Genomic DNA, 27740 nt, shown 5'->3' on the forward strand with positions numbered 1-27740 from the left:
AAGTGATATTCTTTCATCCATGCCGAGATGTCTGCCAGGCAGCCTGAGATCCGTGCAGCTACCGTTGGATCATCTGGTTGAAACGAGAGATAGAGCTGTGTGTCATCAGCATAGCAATGGTAGGAGAAGCCATGTGCTTGTATGATGGGACCCAGTGATGTTGTGTACATGGAGACGGTGAATACACAAAATAATGTTCCTTTTAGCAGCATCATATGACCCCTTTAAAGCGCTGTTATGATTCACTAAAATCGAATGAAATATTCAGGCACTCATATGATTCTCTAGAATTGAATAAAATATTTGAGCACTTTTATGATTCTCTGTGTTACACTTTATTTTAAGGTGTCCTTGTTCAAATGTAATTATATAGTTAAGTACTGAGTAATATTAATTAACTACATGTACTTACTGTAGGTTTACGTGCATGTAATTATGCATAATTTATTGTTTAATAGTAAGTACATGGAATGTGTAACAAGGACACCGTAAAATAAAGTGTTACCATTCTCTGAAATCGAGTAATTCAAAAATAATTTTAAAATATTTAAAGTACTCTTATGATTCTCTAACACTAAATCAAATATTCAAACTTAGGATTCCCTGAAATCAAATAAAAAATTCAACACGCTTATGATGCCCTAAAATCGAATTAAATATTCGAGCACTTTTATGATTACCTTAATATCATTAGGATATTAAGTAAAGATGCTGTGTAAATGTCCATGAAGATATTTTGTAAATTTCCTACCATAAAAATATCAAAACTTAATTTTTGATTAGTAATATGCATTGCTAAGAACTTCATTTGGACAACTTTAAAGGCAATTTTCTCAATATTTAGATTTTTTTGCACCCTCAGATTCCAGATTTTCAAATAGTTGTATCTCGACCAAATATTGTCCTATCCTAACAAACCATACATCAATGGAAAGCTTATTTATTCAGATATTTATTATATTACTTATAAATTCATAATTTACAGCATTTTCATCTTATTAAAGGAAAGACAACAAATACTACCTTGATTTTCATCATCATCATTATTAGTGGCATTACAATCAGAATTTGGGTGACAATTGTCATAAAAAAATTATGTCATCTTGATAGGCTTTATTTTCTTTGCGCAAAATGTGCTTCCATTTTTTTTTTTCCCTTGTGAAATATGGTCGGGACATGTTCTTGACGGGTTTTCGTGAGATTCACCCATTGTGTTTTGTGAAGTGAGAGTGTTGATATTTTGGTTCATTTTTGTTATGATGTGTGTGTCGATGCCTCTAAGTAGCCTGCTGTTTTCATAAAAATATAAATATTAGATATATTTTTCTGAAAAAAGGTCATTATTTCCATGTCAGTATTTTTCAGTTTGGCTAATTTCTGTTGTAACGTTGCTGTTGTTTGTTGATGGCCTAAGTTTATAAAGGTAAGCACATCCTGGAAGTTCACCAGGAAGCCAGATAAACTGGATTCATCCTAGTTTAGGCAGAAAACAGTCCTGACGAAGCTGTCATCATCCTAGTTTTTATTCCCCCAGTCACTAAGGATTGAGTTTAGTTTAACTGCAACAAAACAAACTTCCTCAGGAAAGCTCAAGAAAAAAAACAAATGATTAATATAAATGCCACAGTTTGTCTTTTGTAGCCTGTTGAGCAGCATAACTCATGGATGGACTGAATGACGACTTTCCTTGAATCTGATTTTGCAACCCTGCACTGCACTGTTTTGTATGAAGAAAGTCAAGTTTCTCTGTTTGAAGTTTTCTTTTTGTGTTCCTAGCGGTCAACCACACAATCATGGGATGTTTGTCTTTAACAGTGAAGAGAAAAAAAAGACTTTTGTATTGTTTGGTTCCTTCAAAGAAATGTTTTTGCATCGTTCTGATACTTGTAAATATATATTTGTAACATTTCATAGTTGTCTGGATCTCATTTCTGAACTGATAACTGCAGTAATACTGTAGTAAAGTTCTCGAGCAGGATCCGATCCACCTCCTCGCACACAGGCGTGGCTGCTTTCACCCAAACCAGTTCTGCTCTTGATGGGTGTGACGCCAACCTGACGAGCCTGTCTGTCGGAAAGAGTGGCTGGACTCATCTCACACACACTCAAACACAAGCTCACTGCTCCAAACGAGCGTCACCAGTCTGTGGTTTTGGAGCTTGTTTTGAAGATGCCCTACAGCGTGACTCTGCCGAGTGGCTCTGGCCAGGCGACCCTAGTGAACAGCACACAGGGGGACGGGAAGACGTTTGAGCAGCTCCGCCTGGAGTGTTTGCAAAAGGGGAAGCTGTTTGAGGATCCAGATTTCCCAGCCGTGGACGAATCGCTCTTCTTCAGCCAGAGGGTCCCGGTTAACTTTGAATGGAAGAGGCCAGGGGTAAGTGACCCGCAGTATGCATGATGCTGCAAGATGACATTTTTGACTCCTGGATAAGGTGCATACAGTAAGTAGAGTAGGATGAATTGGGTAATCTGACACACTTATTCACTTTTGAGTTACTGAAATATCAACCAGCACTTGATCAACCAAACAAATGAGACCCCAATCACATGACAAACCACCTGGATTTGATGGAGCAAGATCTGCTAGTGTAGCAGATAACCCTAAAGGATTTTTTCATTCATATAAATTGGCACTGCGGAGGGAATTGTGGGTGAATTTGATGGGGTCTGTTGTAATCTATAAAGCATAAAGTTGACAAATGTCTAGAACTGTCAAATCTGAAGCGTTTCCTTCTCTGTGATGCTCCTCCTGTTCATGTATGGATGGATGTTAGATGAATGAATGGAAGTGGTTTTATGGTTGGTAATTACTAATGGTTTATACACATTCCAAAAACATAGTTTTTTACCTTTATGGCACACGACTTCTACCTTTGTGTGCAATTTGCATGTTTTAGAATGTGATTTAGGCACTTTAAAACCTGTCATGCAAGTTTGCAGAATAATTCAGGCCTTAAATCAACCTGACTGGCCGTCTTACGAACACACCAGAACTTTATTCCCTAACACGTCACGTTCCTTTAAGTGTCGATCACAGCAGAGGTCATATTTGTGCATAAAGGACATTTATGAAGTCATGAAGCCACTGGAGACTGATGCCATGCAGCAGGTCAGGAATGCAGATGGAATTTTGGCATGCACGGATGCATTGTTTATTTAGTCTTGAGCAATTGAATGGAAAGTGGATGTAGGTTTTATTTAGTTGGAAATAGACTACTGGGTTGAGTTTAAGAACAGGTTGACAGTAGTTATGAAAAATGATCTAAGATGCTCCACACCCCTCCTTCACACTTGTAAAACTTTAAAAGACCTCTGAATGAAACTACAACTGCATTTCATTCCAGGGCGTTCCTGCAGAGCGACCTTAGATATGCAGTGTGAAGAGTGTGGGCTTGTGTTAGAATACGAACACACCTCACGCAGGCATCATGGGCGTTCACACATCTCTCTCGGTATCTAATCAAACTCTTCATTAGATCTACAGTAACAGCAGATCATGTGATGTGTTGTATCTTCTGGAAATGTCTGTAAAAATAGTAAACACTGAAAATACTGTTGTATAAACAACCTACAGCATCCAGCTCTTCTGTCATTATTGCATTCAGAACATTTCTTTTAAAGGGGTCATCCGATGCTACATGCACTTTTACAAGTTGTTTGAACTGAACTGTGTGTTGGTAGTGTGTACACAACCACCCTATAATAAAAATCCAACCAGTGTTTTTTTTAATCTACTAAAATCTTTACCCCTCTCTCAAATCGAGCCGATTTCAGATGCCTGTCTGTGTGACATCACAAAGACAGGCCCCTCCTACGATAGTTTGATTGACAGTAGCATTTCAGCACAGACTGGAGTGGTGTCTTACCTTAGACCCGCCCTGAGTGACTGTCATCAGTCTGCCATTGTTTCACCGCCGGAGCAGATGTAGACAAGAATGACTCCCAAGCGATTGAGGTGTTCTGTTGTTGGATGTAATAATGAACATAGCAGTCCTCATTTACTCCCGACATCTGAGCCGCTGAAGACACAGTGGATTACGTTTGTTTCTGAAGGGAATGCGTCCCCAGAGAACGTCTCGGAAGAGAGGGGCGGGGTCAGCAGAGCTCATTAACATTTAAAGGAAAATGCTACAAAACAGCTTGCTCTGAAAAGAGCTGTTTTTGACAGGGTGTAAAAGGTGTGTTTTACACTACCATTGAGAAATTGTAACCAAACTAAGTTACAGACTTTTCATTAAGACCCTAAAGAATCATATCAACTTGTTGAAAATGGCCATCAGGTGACCCCTTTAAATGGATGGATGGGGTCGCCGTGATTTTTCCAAGTAAGACATGTTCCTGGATCAACATCTTTTGTTGATCCTGGATCATTACTGTCCAAAAATATAGACTAAACCCAATCCCTACCCCTAAACCTAACCCTACCCATAATTTATTCCTAAAATCAGTGTGAAATGATAGCTGGTTACCAAGGGTGTAGAAGCACCTAACCCTGATCGTAAGCCTAAAACAGATATTTCCTGAAAAGTTATCCCTCAATTCTGACTGGTTAATTGGAATGTTGATCCAGGAACATGTTGTAATTGCTGAAATCACGGTCACCGATGGATAGATAACATGACAGGTGGATGTTATTTGATCAATTGATATTTCTTTTCTCCGATCTCTTCAAATTCAGCAAATCTGCGAGATGGATGATAGATAGAGGGATGGCTTAACGGATGGATGTTATTTGATTTGAACGACTGATATTTTTCCCTGATTTCAAATTCAGGAAGTCTGCAAAGACCCAAAATTCATCACAGGAGGAGCCACCAGGACAGACATCTGTCAGGGGCAGCTGGGTATGTTTTCCTGTCGTTTCAGATTACTCAAATGTTTTATGACAAAATGAAACCCTAATTTGAGCAAAACACTTCTAATGACCAAAGAATAAAATAATGGATCAGTGTTGGGGAAGGTTACTTCTAAAAGTGATGCATTACAATATTGGATTACTCCATGAAAAAGTAACTAATTGCGTTACTTAGTTACTTTATATGGAAAGTGATACAATGCATTACATTACTTTTGCATTACTTTTTGTCACCTGGGCTGGGCTTGCTTAATTGTTTTTTAATAACAAAAACCCCAAAAGTTATATTTCTGGCAACTTTAAGGGCCCTTTCACACCAAAAGTGAAATTAATAAGCTTCAGGCTGAACAAAGTGCCTCTGCACTTCACTCACGATTGAAGAGAGGTGTCAGTGAATAAATGGGAAAACAAAGTAATTTGTTACTTGTTTAAAAAAGCAATTCTGATGTTTTGTTGTAAATGTAAAAGTAATGCATTACTTTACTAATTACTTGGAAAAGTAATCTGATTACATAACTTGCATTACTTATAATGCATTAACCGCAACACTGTGATGCATTAACCCTGATCATATTATGATCTACATGCATATTGCCCTTCGTGTACGGCCACACAGGAGACTGCTGGTTGTTGGCAGCAATTGCCTCCCTGACCCTCCATGAGGACACACTAAAGCGGGTCGTACCACACGACCAGGACTTTGATCGCGGCTATGCTGGAATCTTCCATTTCCAGGTGAGTCCCTCTCTCTGAACTCTCTCTCTCTCTACAGTTTCCCAATGACCTCGAACCCTAACCAAACTCACCTTGTTGTGCAGTTCTGGCAGCATAATAAATGGATGGATGTGGTGGTGGACGACCGACTCCCGTGTGTGAGGAGCAACCTGGTGTTCGTCCACTCCGCTGACAATACTGAGTTCTGGAGTGCACTTCTGGAGAAGGCCTATGCCAAGTATGCACTTGAGTTTACAAAACAAGATACGCCTTGACGTTGTAAGGGAAACAGGTCAATAATTTAGCTCAAAGGGAATCATTTAAGATTTTAAAGGGAACTCCACCATTAATATGCAAGGGAATTAGGACAGAATCACTGTTTTACGGTTGATCACTGAGACGGCCTGCGATTCAGTGAACGAGCCGTATGACATCAATTCTGCAATGGATATCAATATCCAAAATATAGTGAAAACACTATTAATTAGCACAGTAACAAGATCGGCAGATTAAGACATTAACTTGTGAGCACAAAACCCAAGATACTTCTCTTTTCAATATAAATAAGGCTTTATTGGATTTGTCATATCTAGCTTTGAGGCGTCAAACCTGTTTGTGTAAGTCAATCATCTCCTGTGCTTCTCTCTCAGGTTGAATGGCAGCTATGAATCCCTGAAAGGAGGAAGCACCATGGAGGCCATGGAGGACTTCACGGGCGGCGTGGGCGAGATGTACGAGACGAAGAACGCCCCCACAAACCTCTTCCTCATCCTCAAGAAAGCCGTGGAGAGAGGATCAATGCTCGGCTGCTCCATTGATGTAAGCGAAGCTTTGTTGAATTCAAAGTGAGATCAGTAGCCGTTCCTAAATTCCAGATGTTTGTGTTTTGGTATCATTAGATCACAAGTTCTGCTGAATCTGAAGCACAAACCACTACTGGTCTGGTTAAAGGCCACGCTTATTCCATCACTGGAGTGGAGGAGGTAACCACAGCATTTTCATCTCTTTTTTTTTACAGATTTACTCTTTATTTTCTCTTCATTATCTCTTACGTCTTGTCTTGTCTCCTCAGGTCAACTACAGAGGATCAAAGGTCCAGCTGATTCGTGTTCGTAACCCCTGGGGTCAGGTGGAGTGGAACGGACCCTGGAGCGACAAGTAAGCGTCCACTAATGGTGACACTTGAACGAAGTCCATAAGTTAAATATGATCAAAAACTCATAATAGTAGTCAGTAAGAAACATCATACAGATGTTGTATAATTACCTATGCTTCCAACCAATAATTTTTTATGTGATTTCTGGGATATTGCATGAAATAAGTTGAAAATGCACATAAACTCAATTGAGGCGGCTAACGTTTTCATTCAATAAGAAAACATGCACATAAACTATGATGAAAACTCATTTACTGAATGAATTCATGGATGCATGAACTTCATGAACTTATGCTGCCTCAACAGATTGTGTATTTAAAATGATTTGGTTTAATTGCCTCACAGAACTCATATTGTGTTCCCAAACATCAAGCATCCACCCAAAATGCAAGATAACATAACAGCATTTGTTATTGCAATTTGTCTGTGCGCTCTGGGGTGCAAGTCATTTATTATGTAGAAAAAAAGAGCCACGGGGTTCCCCAGTTGCAGCAATTTTTTATTATTTCATTACTGATACTCTTGTGTTCTTTCTTTAAATCTTGTTTTTCAGTTCCAGGGAATGGAACACTATTGACAGTTCAGAGAAGACACGACTGCTGCACAACTCTCTGGATGACGGAGAGTTCTGGTATGTATGACATGGCCCCCATAGTGCTAAGTCTGAATGATGGTACAGTTAACATTGCAGTCTTAGAGGAACGAAAGTGTTCAGGGAGGACAGTATGTTATGTTATGCGAGTGTATAAAGTATGTTATGAAGGGCTTTGAAAGTTAACAGAAGAAGTTCATATCAGGTTGATTGCTCTTAAAGAATGGCTTTCACATGAGAGCCAGGATGATCTGACTCGGCGAGCTCATTCAGATGTGTGGTGTGAACTAACATGACTTGCTGTGTTGCAGGATGGAGTTCGGGGACTTCAAAGCCAACTACGATAAAATTGAGATCTGTAACCTGACCGCAGATTCTCTGTCGGACGACGTTAGCAAGAAGTGGGAAGTGAATCTGTTTGAGGGCAACTGGATCAGGGGCTCCACTGCTGGCGGCTGCAGGAACTACATCGGTCAGTGTCACGTAGCAAACCCCGCATAGATTTCATCATAAAAGTTTGCATGCTGATCCATGCCATCGTTTATACATGAGGCCCAGAAATTTGACTATTTACAGTTGCTTAGACCTGTATTCGTGTTCCTCTTGATCTCAATTTTCCCTTCTCAGACACATTCTGGACAAACCCCCAGTTTAAGCTTCGTCTGGACCATCCTGATGAGGGTGACAAGCTGTGCAGCGTCATCGTGGCCCTGTTGCAGAAGAACCGCCGTCGGCTCAGGAAAGAGGGGCTTGACATGGAGACCATTGGCTTTGCCATTTACGAGGTGAGGGAGATGTAATACTGTGTTGGAAGATGGGTTTGAAGAACTTCATGTAGTGCCTCTCACTCCACTGAAGTCTGACCTGCTCACTTACTGTACCCTCAGGCTCCTGATGATCAAGATCACCAGGGGAAGGACTTTTTCCGCTACAACGGCTCTAAAGTGCGGAGCCGCTCTTACGTCAACATGAGGGAGGTGTCTGAGCGCTTCAGACTACCACCGGGAAACTACCTGCTGGTGCCCACCACCTTCCAGCCGCACCACGAGGCTGATTTCCTAATCCGGATCTTCTCAGAGAACAAAGCTGGAGCCATGTAAGTCCATGCAAATACTCTTCAGTGTTATCAGCCAGATTTTAAAGCAATTTTCAGCCAAAAATAAAAGTTGTCATTATTTACTCACATTTACTCATGTCTTTCAAAACTCATATGCTGTTATTTTTTCTATGATTACAAAAGGAGAAATTTTGAAAGAATCTTCATGCAGCTCTTTTTGTAGCGAACATGTTGATGCAGCTCCAAAAAACACACAAATGCACCATTTAAATAATACGGAAGTAGTTTATATGACTCATATCATTATATTGCACTGTAAGTCATATAACTTTTTATATAACAGTGCGATTATTCACAAAATAATCTTAGTGTGTGCATGTGTGTATGCATTTCACTGGCATTCCATTAAATATATAATCATAAACATATTATAACTATAGTGAACTATTCATTTATCAATACATGTTTTTGCTTCAGTGCATTTTGGAAACACATTTCCATAAAAAAGAAAACTACAATTTATTATGAGTCAGATGGTGGTCAGTGAAGTAGTTCCTTTAAGTACACTCAACTGAATACTCATTATATCCCGTAGATTTATTTTTGCACCAAATAACTGTACAATGTAATGTGTTTTGTGTTTGCAGTGAGATGGGAAACACCATTAAAGTAGATCTGCCAGAGGTGAGTTGGTTCATTTATAGTCTCGCTGGGAGCTGGGAAAGACTCGTTTACTGGACATAAACAGTTCGACATACACTGATGTTGTATGCTAAAAGTGTGTGCGCATGTGTGTTTCTGTTTTAATTTGCGAAGCCACCGAAGCCAAACCCACCTGAGGAGGAGACAGATGAGGAGAAGGGCCTGAGGAGGCTGTTTGAACAGATCGCCGGATCGGTAAGAAACTAAAACTCCAGTCAACCGTTTACTGCTGGGTTTCCCAAAGCGAACTGCAGGGTGTTGATAAAAAGCAGATGACAAACTAACAATTAATCAAATCCTAAAAATGTGACATTAAAGTAAACAATACATTTTAAAATAAAAACAATCAAGATATAAAAAAATATGGGGTTCCATTTCTGCCAAAAATGAGTCGCCAGCTTTGTGCTTTGTACTATACATTTGTCTTTGTCTACAGTCATTGCCTAATTGTTCAGGTAAATCAGCATGTGTTGACGTGTATGTTGTCTGTTGACATCGTCTTAATTTGTCGTCCTGCTATCTTTTTCTCTGTTGTTTTTACGGTCATCCTTACTGTCGTTTTGTTCTCTCGTCCTAATGTCGTGATGACAGAACAAGACGACAGTAAAGACGACATTAGGACGACAGAATAAGATGACAGTAAGGATGACAGAACAGGACAAGAGAATAAGATGACAGAACAAAACGACAATAAGGACAGCAGTAAAAAGATTAAGACTACGTCAACAGACAACATATCAACATATACTGACTTACCTGTACAATTAGGCAATGACTGTAGACAAAGACAAATGTATAGTACAAAGCAGTCGACTAATTTTTGGCACAAATAGAACCCCATAAAAAAGTTTATTTGTCTCATCTTATTCGTTTACCTGCATGTCATGTGACTATTAACCGACATAATAGCAAATATGCAATCATGCGAGTGTATTATTAAATGATTGAAATATTAACTTAAATCTTAGGGGGCACTTTAAGTAAATATTTTAGGTCAAATGATTAATATAATTTTAAAAATATATAAAGGCAATTTAAAAAACGTATTTTGTTTGTTTACCTGCACGTCATGTGACCATTAACTGACATTAGAGAGACATGAACATAGAATGTGTTATTAAATTATTAAAACATTAACAAAGAAGTTAGGCTGGGAAAATGTTTGGGAATCCCAAAACAAACAGACTCGCCCTCCTCTGGTGTAATTGTGAATTACTGTATATTTGACACTGTTCCCTATGTCTCTATGCAGGATAAAGCCATCAGCGCCAGAGAACTGCAGCATGTGCTGAACAATGTTCTGAGCAGAAGTGAGTCTGTCACCGTTTTCAAGCATTTTAATCCAAAACCTGAAATACCATAAAAAGCCAACATGCAACTGTCTCTCTGCAGGGAAAGAGGTGAAGTTTGATGGTTTGACCCTCAATACCTGCCACAGCATCATCAACCTGATGGATGTATCCTCTTAGTGGCCGTCCATGTGTTATTAGTCTAAACTAACCCACTTCTGCCTCAGGTTTAATTACAAAATCAAACATTAAACCCTATGATGTGTGAGTTTTACATCTTTGATATGTGAGTATTATTGTTGCTGAGTTTTCCTGAACCGAGTGCAGGTGGATAACACCGGAATGCTGGAATTCGAGGAGTTCAAAGTCTTCTGGGAAAAGCTGAAGAAATGGATCGTAAGTTACAGACTCATACATTTACTTGTTAGCTTGTCATCAATGACCATCTTCCAGAATATCACCATATTTCTCAGAATGAAACTTGCGCAGAGAAACTGTAAAGTTGTGTCGTGTGCTGTTGTAGATGCTGTTCCTGTCTTACGATACGGACCGCTCTGGACGCATGTCATCCTACGAGCTGCGCAGTGCTCTTAATGCTGCAGGTAAACACAGTGAATCATTACAGTGCAATTTAAACACAATCATTTAGAAATCAGTGTTTTTTTCTGACCTTGTTTGTGTTTTCTTCATTCAGGCATGACTCTGAACAATAAGATTTTGCAGTTGCTGGGTCTGCGGTTTGCAGATGAAAATTTTGACATTGATTTTGATGATTACCTGACATGCATCATGCGTCTGGAGAACATGTTCAGTACGTTATGACGATGCATTAACTAAAAGTCTTAGATTAGCTCTACTTTTGAGTTGGACTGCAGTGTATTTCTGTGATTTATTTATTTTTCTTTATTATTAATATTCAGAACGTTCCAAAACGTGTGGAGTGTAAATAAAACCTGGTATTTAAATCTGGATTTTGACTTATGTTACAGGAGTTTTCCAGGCCTTAGATAGTCAAAAGAAAGGAGTGATCAGTCTGAACATGATGCAGGTAATACATCTTTTTTTTACCTTTTAGTAAATATAAAGAAAGCATTATTTATTTATTTGCAGTACATGAACTACAACAGTTGCCCAATTTGTTAAAAATGCAAACTAGTTCTTAGCAGTTTCCTTATTTAACAACTTTAGGCAACATTTTAAGGCACATATTGCTTTCAAAATTCATGTTTCATGCATTTTGAGCTGCTTTCATATGTTTTAGTAAGTAGTGTTACTCCTTTTAATAATTCTAACATGTCAAAGTTATAAACAAATCTTCATTTCTTCACAGTTCCTGATGTTGTCCATGAACATATGAGGATTCAACAAAATCCAGCAGGAACAATGTGTCAGCTGTGCCACTGTGAACACGCTGAACAGTTTTTACACACGCTTTTGTTTGTTTGTTTGTGGGGTCTTTCCCATTGCTACTGGCTACAGATTTACCTGAAAGGTTTTCTATGATTATTTAGTGAAAACATTCTCCAGTGTTGTGTTCTTGATGGCACGTTTACTGTTATTTTTCTGTGATTTGAGGCATATTCACGCTTTATGGATGTTGCAAGGATTTGTAATAATTGCAAGATGTATTATTCACAGAGCTGCTAAACCGCCAAGTTTTCATCTCGAAAGGTGCATGCATAAATGAACAAAATCAGGAATATAAATGAATAAAAATGACAATCAATTACTGCGGCTATTGTTATTGAGAAGCTGTAATAGAGCACCCAATTACTGAAATATGTTTAATAAAAAAAAATCTTTGTTTAATATTAAACAAGGTCCACGCATTTTGTCAGTGATTCATCACCAGGACAAAAAATAAAAATAAATAAAATGAATTAAATGGGCAGCGTATTACTGGTTAATGAAATTAAACATTTTCAACAAATCAAGCAAGCAAATAAATGAATTAACAAAACTGAAACGTGCCATATCAGCGTGCATACAATATAAAGGGGTACAATTTTACATTAAAACTAACAAACAAATGTCTTTCTTTCTTTTCTTGATATATTTAAATGTATAATTATGCGTGCCTGGTGTTTTTTTCCCTTAATCTGAATTCATATATATCTATATTAGTTATAGACCTATTATATTTATATATTTACCTTATTGTTACATTCTGTCTGACCTAAGATGGCCCTTGAATAACATAATTAGACCATTCGGGATAGCACCAAAGCAGTGTTGGGGAAAGTTACTTTTAAAAGTAATGCATTACAATATTGCATTACTCCATAAAAAAAGTAACTAATTACGGTACTTGGTTACTTTTTATGGAAAGTAATGCGTTACGTTACTTTTGCGTTACTTTTTAAATCTGGACAGGGCTTGCTTGTTTGTATTTAAAATAAAAAGTTATATTTTTGGCAAATATAAAAGCCTTTTCACACCAGAAGTGAAATGAATAAGCCTCAGGCTGAAGGGAAAGTAAAGTTACGTCCGTACAGTAGAATGCAGAAGAACCCGATTGATACCATTCTTAAACCAGTTTTCAAAAAATAGGGACTTATGTTTATAACAGATATTCTTATTATTCCAAATGAAGTGATTAGTTGGAGAAACATTGTGTTTGAAAATCATAGACCATGCCAAAAGTGCTTGTTTGTGGAAATTAGAGAGAGCAACAGGGATCTTCTCAATACTGTAGCTACATAATAATAGAACATTCAAACCTCCACAACTGTGAAAAGATTTATTCTGGTATAATATTCCAAATACTGGATGGATTTTTGAACCAGTTGATTTTAAAGGTATTATTTAACGTTGCAAAGTCAACCAAATTAAGACCTCCGTTACTGTAGCTGTTGGATGGAACAGATTTTTTTGACGTAACGTGATAATTTCTCAGAAATGTTTTTTTTTGTTTTTTTCTCAGAAATGTTTTTTATTTATTATTACTTTTCCCCCCTTTTTTTGTTTCTCAGCAATGTTGAATTTGTTAGGGTAGCGTCTTAACGTCGTTAATCAGTCCCTCGTTTAGACTAAACCAAAACTGATTCAGGGGTGTTTCTTCAACTACAACGGTCGCGCCTGGTAGCGCTGTCATTTATTCGATCGCTTCAGTATATCATTTCAAATCATGTATATACAAATCTTAAATAGCACTATGTATAAATAATACCATGTTGTTTATAACAGATTTTTAAGCCAAGACTATCGCTCCTCCTTCAGTCAGTCGGGATGGTATAGTCCAAAAATGGCCGCTGTTGTCCATGCGTCTCGAGCTGACAGTAGAATTTCTGTTTGATTCTTCGTTGTTCACGTTTCATAACATTGATACTATTAAAGTCACTTCATACCTGTAATACAAACGTTTGGATAATACAGTAACTCGTAAGAATGGTGAGTAACTTCAGTCTTGTTTACATATTTAGCTGTCAGGCTACTGAATCCAGTAAGTGTGTAAATCACATGTTGCACAGTTGGTTATTAAATAACTTGATCATTTAAACACGAAATTCAATGCCTGTGTTCTAAAATAGACTTGTTTCAGTCAAGGTTTATGCTTTAGTTTTGTGTTACGTTTTAATAAGGCAGCAAGCAGTCTTATTGTAATATTAAATGTTTTTATTGTAAAACATTTTGGCCCAAACACACAAAGATGAAATAAAATGAATCCAGAAGTGACTGAAATGATCCTGCGGTCCCAGAATATGACAGTTTTGTGTGTTGGCGCATTATCGTTGTGATCTCTCTGTCTCCAGCCTCACAGAAAGAAGAAAGCCTTCATCAGTAAGGAGAACGCAGTGTCCTTCCACCTGGTGCACAGAAGTCAGAAAGACCCGCTCGCTGCAGACGAGACAGCACCTCAGCATGTCCTTCTGCCCGCTGCCAAGGTATAACAAACACACCAAACAGCTTCTGTAGTGTTACGCAGTACGCATGACACTCACATATATCACCCCTGACCGTGTCACTGAAGTTGGCATTTGTCCCTGCAGGTGGAGGTGGAGAAGAGGAAGGAGGAACAGCGCAACTTCGGAGTGTTTTTTGATGACGACTACAATTACCTGCAGCACCTGAGAGAGGCACCCCAGCCCGCAGAGCTGGTCTCTGCTCCTCGCTTACGCAGAGACGCACGACCAAAACCTGCAGAGGACGAAGAGGATGCCAACGTCCCTGTAAGGCCAGCAGCTCCCCCATGCAGCCTTTAGATCGCCATAAATGACAATTATATATTCTGCACATGTGACACTGATTGTGTAATTTGTAAAATGTATACTGCACCGGAATAGTCCACACAAAAATGAAAAGACTCGCCCTCGTGTCTTATCAAACCTGCGTGACTTTATTTTTCTGTGGAACACGGTACAGAAAGATCACCCCACCTTGTTACACCGTGGTGAAAAATGACCGGCCTACAAAAATGATAAATTATCACCAAATATTGGATTAAATTTTTTTATCAACTTATTTTTCTTTAAATTACTCAAGAATTTATTGATCGTAGGCCTGAGCTTATGCATCTTATGCACCATTTTTGAGATGATATTGCCAAAATGGTCAACAACAATGCTTTTTTCAATCAAAAACCGAGGTGCATAAGCTCAGATCGATAAGGGCTACGATCAATCAATTTCAAAACAAAATACAAAACCTGTGCTAATTGAAAGAAGACAGAAAGATTGATTCCAAGATTTGGTGGTAGTATAACATAACAAGAGATGATTGATAAGCTGTTTTTAAAAGGCCAGACAAAAACACTAAATTAGGTAAAGGATTTTCAGCACGGGTTAATTCTTTCATGTTGACATATTTCCAATGAAAACATGAAATTGTGGAAGTTCTTATTAATAGCCATCAGCTTCTAGTTTACATCACAGCTGTGAATCAGGTTTTGTTACTTGCTAATTCAAATCAAAAGTAGGCCATATTAGGGAACAAAAATGTGTACACATCCCTGATTTCATCAATATTTTGGTCCATTTTCCATGACACGAAAGATTTGAAATGTTAAATGTGTTATTAGATAACCTTGTGGTTATTTTTACTAAAAATATGCGTGCAGCTAGAGTGAGGGTGACAACAAACCGCATTATGGTCCGGTTGCGTCTCCTGCAGTTAATAAGCATCGTTCCGCTTGTGTTTTGATGACATGCTGATGTTGATGTTTGTCATACATGCAGACGGCCTCCATCAAACTGCCCTCGTCTGTGTTCGCATCTGAGTTTGAAGAGGAAGTGGGTTTATTAAACAAAGCAGCTCCTGTTTCAGGTGAGATCAGAACAAGTCCTGCTCACGTGTCTGCGTTCACAAACCTGCAGAGCAAACATTTACTTTATTTCAGATCATACCTCATTGGCTGTCTTGATTCATTGGTCGATTCATGAAGAAAACCAAAAAAAACACTAGCTTTCTATTTTTTCTATTCTATCTACTTGTTATTCTTTGTGTGTGTGTGTGTGTGTGTATAATATATATATATATATACACTGAACAAAATTATAAACGCAACACTTTTGTTTTTGCCCCCATTTTTAGAGAGTGGCCTTTTATTGTGGCATTGTGGCGGCACACCTGTGCAATAATCATGCTGTCTAATCAGCATCTTGATATGCCACACCTGTGAGGTGGATGGATTATCTCGGCAAAGGAGAAGTGCTCACTAACACAGATTTAGACAGATTTGTGAACAGTATTTGAGAGAAATAGGCCTTTTGTGTACATAGAAAAAGTCTTAGACTTTGAGTTCAGCTCATTACAAATGGGGGCAAAAACAAAAGTGTTGCATTTATAATTTTGTTCAGTGTATATACACTTAGCTACGTGTACTGCGTTAGGCTAACGGAGACTTGTCATTTGCACTTATATGTTGTTGCTCTTTTGTTAGTTTTGACTGCTTTTATTGTCCTCATTTGTAAGTTGCTTTGGATAAAAGCATCTGCTAAATGTAATGTAAATGTAAAATAAGGCCTCAGACAGGGATGGGTCATGTTTTATTATTTTTTTAATACTATACAGTTCAAAAGTTTGGGTTCAATAAGATTTATGGTGTTGTTGTTTTTTTATTTAATATTTTTGTTCATCAAGGATGCAATAAATCAATTAAAAGTGTCCATAAAGGCATTTCAAATTTCTGTAAATTAATTTTTTTTTTTTACTTTTTATGACAAAAATATCACTGTTTTCACAAAAATATGAAGCAGCACAACTGTTTTCAACACTGATAATGATAAGAGCAGCCAATCAGTATGTTAGAGTGATTTCTGAAGGATCATGTGACACTGAAGACTGGAGTAATGATGCTGAAAACGAAAATGATCTTTTCATCACAGAAATAAATTACTTTTTAACATATATATTGATAAGTGGCAAAGCCAAACAATAGTAAATGGTAATGTGACCTTGATTTACAAAAAGGAAAAAAATATATATATATTTTAAGCAAAAGGTTTAAAATATATAATATAGCAAAATACTTTTAGGCAAATGTAGTTTTGCTTCTTGCTTTCCAGGGCCGCGGTTGGATATGGATCCTGACATTGTCGCTGCGCTGGATGAGGACTTTGATTTCGACGACCCAGAGAACATGCTGGAAGATGACTTCATCATCAAAGCCAATGACGTTATGGGGTAAAACTGACAAATGACAAAACATTAGCATGAGCCTGATAGCTTGTCGATGTTTGGATAAGTTGGATGTAAATTAAGTGAGTTAACCAGTGGGATGGATGCTTGAATCTGCATAACCCCGCCCACATTTCCTTTTGGTTTTTGACCTCAGTGGTGATGATGATGATGATGAATGGGAGGACACGGATGAGGACGATGATGAAAACGAGGAGCAAGATTGTGATTCAGAAGGTGGTCTGTCAAGGATGCAATAAATCAATTAAAAGTGTCCATAAAGGCATTTCAAATTTCTGTAAATTAATTTTTTTTTTTTACTTTTTATGACAAAAATATCACTGTTTTCACAAAAATATGAAGCAGCACAACTGTTTTCAACACTGATAATGATAAGAGCAGCCAATCAGTATGTTAGAGTGATTTCTGAAGGATCATGTGACACTGAAGACTGGAGTAATGATGCTGAAAACGAAAATGATCTTTTCATCACAGAAATAAATTACTTTTTAACATATATATTGATAAGTGGCAAAGCCAAACAATAGTAAATGGTAATGTGACCTTGATTTACAAAAAGGAAAAAAAATATATATATATTTTAAGCAAAAGGTTTAAAATATATAATATAGCAAAATACTTTTAGGCAAATGTAGTTTTGCTTCTTGCTTTCCAGGGCCGCGGTTGGATATGGATCCTGACATTGTCGCTGCGCTGGATGAGGACTTTGATTTCGACGACCCAGAGAACATGCTGGAAGATGACTTCATCATCAAAGCCAATGACGTTATGGGGTAAAACTGACAAATGACAAAACATTAGCATGAGCCTGATAGCTTGTCGATGTTTGGATAAGTTGGATGTAAATTAAGTGAGTTAACCAGTGGGATGGATGCTTGAATCTGCATAACCCCGCCCACATTTCCTTTTGGTTTTTGACCTCAGTGGTGATGATGATGATGATGAATGGGAGGACACGGATGAGGACGATGATGAAAACGAGGAGCAAGATTGTGATTCAGAAGGTGGTCTGTCAGAGGATGAGGAAGGCGGCCGGAGAGAGTTCATGTTTGCCGACTGTGAGACGAAGAGTCGTTTCACAGAGTATTCGCTCACGTCTTCCATCATGAGGAGGAACGAGCAGCTCACGCTCCTGGACGACCGCTTCGAGAAGGTCAGCCAGCAGGTCTTCCACACACGTAATGATGAACATTAGTGCCTGTTCACATTGAGCACAAATTAATCTTTAACTACAACACAGCAACATTTGTTTCTTTTCTGAAATGTTTACAATTCGCCACATTTAAAGTGCCACAGCCATGCACAAATTAAAAAAATTAAAGTGTATTTTTTTCTTTGTTGTGTAGTTGCAAAAAGTCACCAAACAATGAGATAGACACTGAAGACTGGAGTAATGATGCTGAAAATTCAGCTTTGATCACAGGAATAAATTACATTTTAATATATATTACAATAGAAAACAGTTGTTTTTTCAGGGTTTGAATTTTAACGTTTTCACTCACCAGCTAATTTGGCCCAAAAAAGTTATCAGCCATTCATAATTTCTACTAGCCAAAAATAAATAATCTGCACAGATTTGGCTTAAATGAACTTGCCCAAGAAATTAATGTGTGAACATAATTTAAGAAAAGTAACCCACCAAATTGGCTAGTGATTTGACAGCGTTACCCACCACTTCTGATTTTTACCTGCATTTGGCGGGTGTTCATTTCAAACCCTGGTAATAATATTTCACAATAACACTGTTTTTACTGTATTTTTATCAACTAAATGCAGCCTTGGTGAGCAGAAGAGACTTCAGTAATCAATCAGTAATTGTATGTTTGTTGAATAGTTTTACGAGCAGTTTGATGATGACGAGATAGGCGCGCTGGATAACGCAGAGCTGGAGGGCTACATCGAACCGGACAGCAAGCGACTGGAGGAGGTCATCAAAGACTACTTCATACAGAAAGAGAAAGAGTGAGTGTGTGCGACTGTCATGGATCTGTGTGTGTGCGTGTGTGTGTGAGAGAGATCACAGCAGAAGAGCTCATCACTTTGTGTGTGTGTAGATGTCAGAAACCAGATCAGCTGGGTCCTGCAGAGCTGCCCTCTGTGAAAGAGGAAGATGAAGAAGAGGATGATGACGAAGAGGTGGAGATTGAGACGATGGTCATTGAGCCGCCTACAGAGCGCTGGGACTGTGAGACCATCATCAGTGAGTCTGGATCCATAGAGTTTCTGAAGGACCACGTGACACTGAAGACTGGAGTCAAGATGCTGAAAATTCAGCTTTAATTACAGGAATAAATGACATTTTACAATATATTCACGTTCTTTAATATGCAGTTATATACAGTTATCTAAAAAAAATGTACAATGTACACAGTATATTGATAATAAATCGGCATATTAGAATGAAAAAAATATATATGTGTGTGTGTACAGGGTGTGATTTGTGTATATATTGCGTGTATGTATGTGTATATATATATATATACAAATATAATTTTCCTATATATATATCACAATATCTTATGTATTTCTACATATTAAAAGGATATTGCAGTATGCTTTGAAAACCAAGTATCAAAATTATAACGTTATCATAATCATTTTCATCTTTCTCTCACAGGTACGTACTCCAACCTCTACAACCGGCCCAAACTGATCCAGAACCCCCCAAAGGTGAAGAAACCTGCCTTGCATGCTTCATATTTAATCAATTGTTCACTCCTTTTATTAGACGGATAAAGAAGGAAAGGGACTGATCAGATTCACTGCGAGTTAAATTTCCAATTCAAATCCACGTCCATTTGTGTATATATATATATATACAAATATAAGAAAATTATATTTGTATCACAATATCTTATGTATTTCTACATATTAAAAGGATATTGCAGTATGCTTTGAAAACCAAGTATCAAAATTATAACGTTATCATAATCATTTTCATCTTTCTCTCACAGGTACGTACTCCAACCTCTACAACCGGCCCAAACTGATCCAGAACCCCCCAAAGGTGAAGAAACCTGCCTTGCATGCTTCATATTTAATCAATTGTTCACTCCTTTTATTAGACGGATAAAGAAGGAAAGGGACTGATCAGATTCACTGCGAGTTAAATTTCCAATTCAAATCCACGTCCATTTTGCATGCCGGTTTCCATTTCAGAGGTCATTAGAGCAGAACATGTTTGTTCATCAGGATGGATGGGGTTACATAAGCATTACTAGAGCTTAAAAACACAAACACCAAGAGGCGTGGCCCATAGTGCATGCTTGCGACACCAAGGCTATGGGGTTTGAATCCTGCATGAACTAATATTATCTATCTAGATCTTGAATGCAAAGCAAGTTTCTTTGGATGAAAGCAACTGCCTGATGCATAATGTAAACATGTGTTTGCAGATCCGAGTGTCCGATAAGACAGGGATTCCTCTGGACGTCCTGCCGAAACGAGGCCTGACGGCCAAACAGGTGGAGAGGATGGAGAGGATCAACGACTCGGACCTGCCCCGAGCCTCCACACAGCCCCGCTCACGGGACGAGAGCGCAGAGGAGAGGAGAGCCAGGAAACAGACCATCAAGACGGAGAGGAAGGTGTGTACGGCCGCGGCGCCTCCAGATGGCAGTGTTTCGTTTGTCTCATCTGATGCGTCATGCTGGAAATAATATTAAATATGAATCTAGCACACTTTATGTTGTGATTATCTACCTGTTATCTCGGCGTTATGGCCTGCCAGACATTAGCTAGTTGAGGAGAAGTGTGTTGGCACTTCAAGTTGCCAGACTTGGGATTTCTTTGCTTATTTTATAAAATGAGAAAACAAATCTCACATTGGAAGAGGAAGTTGGCTCCGTATTAACCACTTGGCAGTATAACTACCTAAAAAGCACCTTTATTTTCATTCATTGTTGCTTTAGGAGAGGAGGTCAGAGAAGAAATCAAACAAACTGGCGTTCAAACAGGAGAAGCAGATGCAGGAGAAGCAGATGGTTAATTTAAGAGCAAACGTTCAGGGCCTGAAGCTCTCGTAGGACGGCAGAGACGCTCCAGAGATTGTTTCCAACACCAGCGGAGACTACAGGACCTCACTGAAGACACGTCAGCTCACGGGATACACTGTCGCAGTACATGATGGCATAATTTTCCTTACCAGAACTTCCATGTTTGTTTTGACTCATACAGCCAGTATTGCCATGTGTTGTCATAGAGACATCATAACAAATGGAATCTACAGAAACTGTTCCATTTACGTTTGATTGTTTGACTCGGCAGATTTTTTTTTTGTACGAAATGTAATTAAACATTTTAGCATATTCAAAGGTTTTCAATCAGTTATATTAAAAAACAACAACAACAACAATGCAAGTACTATTTTTCCCATAGAATCCCAGTCCAGTTTTAATAAAAACTTTTTTTTTTTTTACAAGTGGCACAATATAACTTTATGCAAACTATCCGCTGCCTGTAGCTAGATAGGATGGCTTTATAAAATGGCTTGTCAGTTCATCATGATGAAAATCTCTTGTTATCTCCCATCATTATGTATTGTGCATAAATGCAATTCACAGGATTGAACAATAAACAACTTTGGCCTCAAAAGTTCCTGTTTTATTCATGGAGTGAGCATGTTGAAGATCTGCTACATGACCACGCTCTAATGAGTTCACGTCGTGTCAGAATTACAGCGAGTTTGAGTTGATGAAAATGTTCACATCTTTGTTGGAAATTGTAATTGCAAGCTGGAAGTGTTTTATAAAAGCTCTGGCATACAAAAACAACCAAACCAACAGTGTCTTTAAAAGATGTTTAGTAGCAACTTAAACGCACTACTGTACAGGGAGATTTGTTTTCTTAATGTTTTTGAAAAAAGTATCTTCTGCTCATCAAGGCTGCATTTATTTGATCAAAAATAAAAACAGTAATATTGTGAAATATTACTACAAATTTAAAATAACTTTTCTGTTTGATTACATTTTCAAATGTAATTTATTGCTGTGATCAAAGCTGAATTTTCAGCATCATTCCTCCAGTCTTCAGTGTCACATGATCCTAGCCTACTTAAATTTGATTTTGTTTCTGTTTGTTTCCGAGACAGCATTTCTAATTTATACTTTTTTTTCGTAGTTTAAGATTTTCATTTAATATTTGTTATTTTATTTATTTTTATTTTTATCGCAGTTCTATTTTTAGTAATCATAGTACTTTCATTTTTATTTCAGCGAGCTTCCAAGGCAACATTTTTAGTTCAACCTAATTTTAAGATTTACATTAATATTTGTTATTTAGTTTTAATGTCTTTTTATTGCAGTTTAATTTGAGTAATTATAGTATGTAAACTTTTTTTTTTTTTTTTCAGTGAGCTTCCAAGAGCGTTTTAAGTTTTAGATTTAGATTTTCCTCTGATATTTAGATTTTATTTTATTTCAGCTTAAGTGACCAAAAGCAAATGTTAATCATTTTAGTTAAATAACAACACTGATGGTGACTGGTTCTTTTCTTTTCTAATAGTTTTCTGGAGTATTAAATGGATAGTAGTCAACTTTATCCACCTTAATCTTCAATGCGAAAGTAAGCCTATGGGCGAGACTAGCGGATGATTAGTGGCTATAGGGAAATAACGAGAAGAATAACAAAGTGCAGTAAACGGGAAAACTGTTTGCACTACAAACCAGTGTGTTCATAATTAGAGAATACATTAAAAAAGTATGGTAATATCAAGCAGCAAAACAAGCGGTTTTGTACAGCTAAAAATAGCTGGATGCGGATGAGACCAGAAGCCAGACCCATATTTACAAATGCTGTTGATTTTGTAAATACATATGAACATTTTGATGTCTTGCGTAAACAGGATTGTGCAGCATTGATGCAAGTAGACAAGTGGAAGCTAATTATAGTAAAAAAAAAAAGGAAATAATTTAGCATTTGCATAATGTTGCATTCAGTTTGTATCAATGTTTTACTGGAAAAGGTCAAACAGCAACTTACAAAGAAATGCTGGAACATAGAGGGAACTTTCTTCTTCATTTCTGAGTTGCACTTCTTCGCTAACAGCATAATGACGGCAGTTATGAACAGCAGCGTTAAGACAACTCCCAGCACTGGATACACGTACACGGTGACCGGAGGATCTGGATGGAAGAACGAAAAACATCAGCAAATTACATCGTCCTCAGCTGCGCATGTATTTGTTGTTGGGTTTATCATTTAATATCCCTTCATAATGCTTGGTACCATTGAGCCCATATGTTTTGTCTCATGTATAAAAATATATAATCTGCCTTCAGTATTTAAATATTTTTAATACTTTAATTTGCTACCTAATATGTTAGAAGCCAAAAGTTGGTATGTACTTACAAATTCTCTATTATAAGTAACTAGCAAATACAATACATAATAAAGTAATAAAAACTACAAAATAATTGCATTTGTCTAATTCAGCTCTGTTCAGATGGATGTTGCATTTCTACTGTTATCTGCCTTGTGAAGTGAATGGAAGATTGCTTGATTGAAATTGCACTTACAGCTTCTTATGTCTCCTGTGAAACAGCTGCTTCTGGGATAGAAAAACTTCTGTTCGATATTTCCAGTCAGAATGATGCAGTATTCGCCTCTGTGCTCAGAAAACACAACGGACATCTCGCATGATGTATTTTGCTTAATTTGACAGGTTTCACAGACTTCATTCATCCCCTGTGGAGAAAACAACAGTTATAACTATTTAAAAGAACAGTTCATACAAAAATAAGCATTTTGTCATTATTTATGCATTCTATTTGACTTGATATATACTGTACACTACTGTTCCAAAGATTTGGGGTCAATAAGATTTGTTTGTTAAATAAAATTAAACCGCTCAAAAGTGAGAGAAAACTATAGTTTCCCCAAAAAGAGCACAACTGTTTTCAACACTGATAATAATAAATGCTTCTTGAGCAGCAAATCAGCATATTTTCATGATTTCTGAAGGATCAGTCCTCAGCTGCGCATGTATTTATTGTTGGGTTTATCATTTAATATCCCTTCATAATGCTTGGTTTCTGTTTCAGCTTGGTACCATTGAGCCCATATGTTTTGTCTCATGTATAAAAATATATAATCTGCCTTCAGTATTTAAATATTTTTAATACTTTAATTTGCTACCTAATATGTTAGAAGCCAAAAGTTGGTATGTACTTACAAATTCTCTATTATAAGTAACTAGCAAATACAATACATAATAAAGTAATAAAAACTACAAAATAATTGCATTTGTCTAATTCAGCTCTGTTCAGATGGATGTTGCATTTCTACTGTTATCTGCCTTGTGAAGTGAATGGAAGATTGCTTGATTGAAATTGCACTTACAGCTTCTTATGTCTCCTGTGAAACAGCTGCTTCTGGGATAGAAAAACTTCTGTTCGATATTTCCAGTCAGAATGATGCAGTATTCGCCTCTGTGCTCAGAAAACACAACGGACATCTCGCATGATGTATTTTGCTTAATTTGACAGGTTTCACAGACTTCATTCATCCCCTGTGGAGAAAACAACAGTTATAACTATTTAAAAGAACAGTTCATACAAAAATAAGCATTTTGTCATTATTTATGCATTCTATTTGACTTGATATATACTGTACACTACTGTTCCAAAGATTTGGGGTCAATAAGATTTGTTTGTTAAATAAAATTAAACCGCTCAAAAGTGAGAGAAAACTATAGTTTCCCCAAAAAGAGCACAACTGTTTTCAACACTGATAATAATAAATGCTTCTTGAGCAGCAAATCAGCATATTTTCATGATTTCTGAAGGATCATGTGACACTGAAAGCTGGAGTAACGATGCTGAAAATTCAGCTTTGATTACAGAAATAAATTACATTTTACAATATGTTCACATAGAAAACAGTTATTTGAAATAATACAAATATTTCACTTTAAATTTTTTTGTTATTGATTTGAAAATGTATAATTACTTAAATTTGAATCTGTTCCTCAAATGGAGCGATCATATGACTTCAGAAGACTTCAGCTACTTTTATGTTGCATTTTGGTCTTTATTAAAGGGGTCATATGATGCTGCTAAAAAGAACATTATTTGGTGTATTTGGTGTAATGAAATGTGTTTATGCGGTTTAAGGTTAAAAAAACTATTAACTAATTATTTTCCACATACTGTACATTATTGTTTCTCCTCTATGCCCCGCCTTTCTGAAACGCATCGATTTTTACAAAGCTCATCAGTCTGAAAAGCGAGGTGTGAGAAAACACAACGGACATCTCGCATGATGTATTTTGCTTAATTTGACAGGTTTCACAGACTTCATTCATCCCCTGTGGAGAAAACAACAGTTATAACTATTTAAAAGAACAGTTCATACAAAAATAAGCATTTTGTCATTATTTATGCATTCTATTTGACTTGATATATACTGTACACTACTGTTCCAAAGATTTGGGGTCAATAAGATTTGTTTGTTAAATAAAATTAAACCGCTCAAAAGTGAGAGAAAACTATAGTTTCCCCAAAAAGAGCACAACTGTTTTCAACACTGATAATAATAAATGCTTCTTGAGCAGCAAATCAGCATATTTTCATGATTTCTGAAGGATCATGTGACACTGAAAGCTGGAGTAACGATGCTGAAAATTCAGCTTTGATTACAGAAATAAATTACATTTTACAATATGTTCACATAGAAAACAGTTATTTGAAATAATACAAATATTTCACTTTAAATTTTTTTGTTATTGATTTGAAAATGTATAATTACTTAAATTTGAATCTGTTCCTCAAATGGAGCGATCATATGACTTCAGAAGACTTCAGCTACTTTTATGTTGCATTTTGGTCTTTATTAAAGGGGTCATATGATGCTGCTAAAAAGAACATTATTTGGTGTATTTGGTGTAATGAAATGTGTTTATGCGGTTTAAGGTTAAAAAAACTATTAACTAATTATTTTCCACATACTGTACATTATTGTTTCTCCTCTATGCCCCGCCTTTCTGAAACGCATCGATTTTTACAAAGCTCATCAGTCTGAAAAGCGAGGTGTGCTGTGATTGGCCAGCTATCCAGATTATAATATAGAAAAAGCTGCTGAAGATTCTTCAGGTGAGGTTTTTTTTTTATTTGGTTGAACTATTACTGCAAGCAGACAGGAAAGTGAAGGTTACCTCGTCTGTTTCGATACAGTATTCCAGATCATCGATGAGGTTGCGCAGAGCCGGTGAGTTTCTGTACAGCTGAAGAGGGTTGGTGAACTGGACGTGAAGTTTGCCGTCTTTGGGAGAAAGTTTAACCTCAGGAAAATCCAAATAACCTGAACACACAATAGTACAGTTATACTGTCGGCATTTGCTATGATAGAGGATATTTCCACTAAAAACACAGGATAAACTTACACTTAATTTTGGCGGTAGCAAATTTATTATAGCTGAAGTCATCTGATTTGGTCGAATTTGACTTCTCTCCTCCTCGCACAGCCGTCACATTAACATAGTAGCGGTTGTGTGCTGCATTGAACAGCATACTAGATATGTTTAAATGATGATTTTGTGTAAGATTAGAGCTCCTGGAACAAAAATAAGTAAACAGTAAGCTCATAATGCATAAACAAGCTTATGGTTTAACTGTTTTTTTAAAGGATTCACCAGTCATTTAATCAAGATAAAATAAACATTTAGAGACTCGGTAGCTGTGAAAGATGAGTTTTTTTATTCAGATGATTTACCTTTCACTGAAAGAATCTTTCACCTTCACCTGGAAATAAACGTCTTGATCGAGATCAGGATATTCCCATTGAACTTCAACTCCATAGCTGTCACACTGAATAGACACGCTCGCAGGAGACGGGAGACTCACAGCTAAAAGAGAGACAGAATCACATTATGTTTGATCAGTGAGCTCTTTTCTCTCTGTTTGCATTAGTCTGATCACATGATCTCCATGTATATTACATTTCTTATTATGCTAACTAAAACATTGCTCATAATTCCCATTCAGAGTACTAATAAAAAAAGACAAAATCTGTTAAGGCATATGTGGGCTAAATTTCAGAAAACAAATAATGAAATATACTTTCTAATATAATGAAAATGAAGCCTGTTTTTAAAACCATTTTTTTTTTGCATTGTAACATTATTCTTAAAAGATAGTTCAGCACATTTCATTGTCAGTAGTACAGTAAAGTAATACAATTCTTGTTTGCTTATAATAATGCCAGAAAAGTGATATACAGTATTCACAAATTGAAAAGTAGAATTATTTAGTATTAAGTATACAACATAGTAGTATTTTTATTTATTTATTTTTATTAAATTACTGAATGTACAATGCCATTTAAAACTTTGGAATTTGTCATCTTTTTTATGTTTTTGAAAGACTCATCTTCTGCTCACCAAGGCTGCATTTATTTGAAAGGGGGAAAAAACATACATTAAAAGCAGTAATATTGTGAAATATGATTAGAAATTAAAACAATTGTTTTCTGTGTGAATATATTATAAAATGAAATTTATTTCTGTGATCAAAGCAGAATTTTCAGCATCATTACTCCAGTCTTCAGTGTAACATGATCCTTCAGATATCATGAAAATATGCTGATTTGCTGCACAAGATTTGTTTTTAAATTGTAATGAACATTAGTGTTTTTTCTTTGTTTTTCATGTAATAATTCTGTCCTTGAAAAGGAAATTTTCATTACTGTATTGCAGTTATAACAATAAAAGTGCTTTTTCATCACAAAGAAATGTGAACTAG

General features: G+C 36.8%; 2 protein-coding genes across 3 annotated transcripts; both read left to right on the plus strand.

Annotated features, from left to right (window-relative positions):
* The first annotated feature begins 1912 nt into the window (after positions 1–1912).
* On the plus strand, positions 1913–12329 carry LOC107598506 (calpain-9-like). Its single transcript, XM_016289875.1, has 20 exons — positions 1913–2377; positions 4778–4847; positions 5475–5593; positions 5677–5810; positions 6223–6391; positions 6472–6555; positions 6645–6730; positions 7282–7359; positions 7632–7792; positions 7948–8105; positions 8208–8416; positions 9025–9061; positions 9194–9274; positions 10332–10389; positions 10472–10536; positions 10696–10764; positions 10892–10970; positions 11063–11179; positions 11358–11416; positions 11699–12329. The coding sequence occupies exons 1-20, from the start codon at positions 2171–2173 to the stop codon at positions 11723–11725; spliced, it is 2067 nt and encodes a 688-aa protein (XP_016145361.1). The 5' UTR covers positions 1913–2170; the 3' UTR covers positions 11726–12329.
* A 1273-nt stretch (positions 12330–13602) lies between these two features.
* On the plus strand, positions 13603–21305 carry LOC107598507 (protein LTV1 homolog). 2 transcript variants are annotated; one of them, XM_016289877.1, is made up of 12 exons: positions 13603–13758; positions 14121–14252; positions 14358–14537; positions 15543–15630; positions 16872–16989; positions 17141–17223; positions 18012–18157; positions 18839–18966; positions 19059–19204; positions 19622–19674; positions 20400–20591; positions 20916–21305. In XM_016289877.1, the coding sequence occupies exons 1-12, from the start codon at positions 13756–13758 to the stop codon at positions 21027–21029; spliced, it is 1383 nt and encodes a 460-aa protein (XP_016145363.1). In that variant the 5' UTR covers positions 13603–13755; the 3' UTR covers positions 21030–21305. The 2 variants fall into 2 exon arrangements, with proteins under 2 accessions (XP_016145363.1, XP_016145362.1); XM_016289876.1 differs by having other exon boundaries at positions 17141–17220; positions 18009–18157.
* The last annotated feature ends 6435 nt before the right edge of the window (positions 21306–27740 follow it).

The sequence above is a fragment of the Sinocyclocheilus grahami genome, unplaced genomic scaffold (genome assembly GCF_001515645.1).
Source record: "Sinocyclocheilus grahami isolate Dianchi unplaced genomic scaffold, SAMN03320097.WGS_v1.1 scaffold252.1, whole genome shotgun sequence".
Taxonomy (NCBI): Eukaryota; Metazoa; Chordata; class Actinopteri; order Cypriniformes; family Cyprinidae; genus Sinocyclocheilus; species Sinocyclocheilus grahami.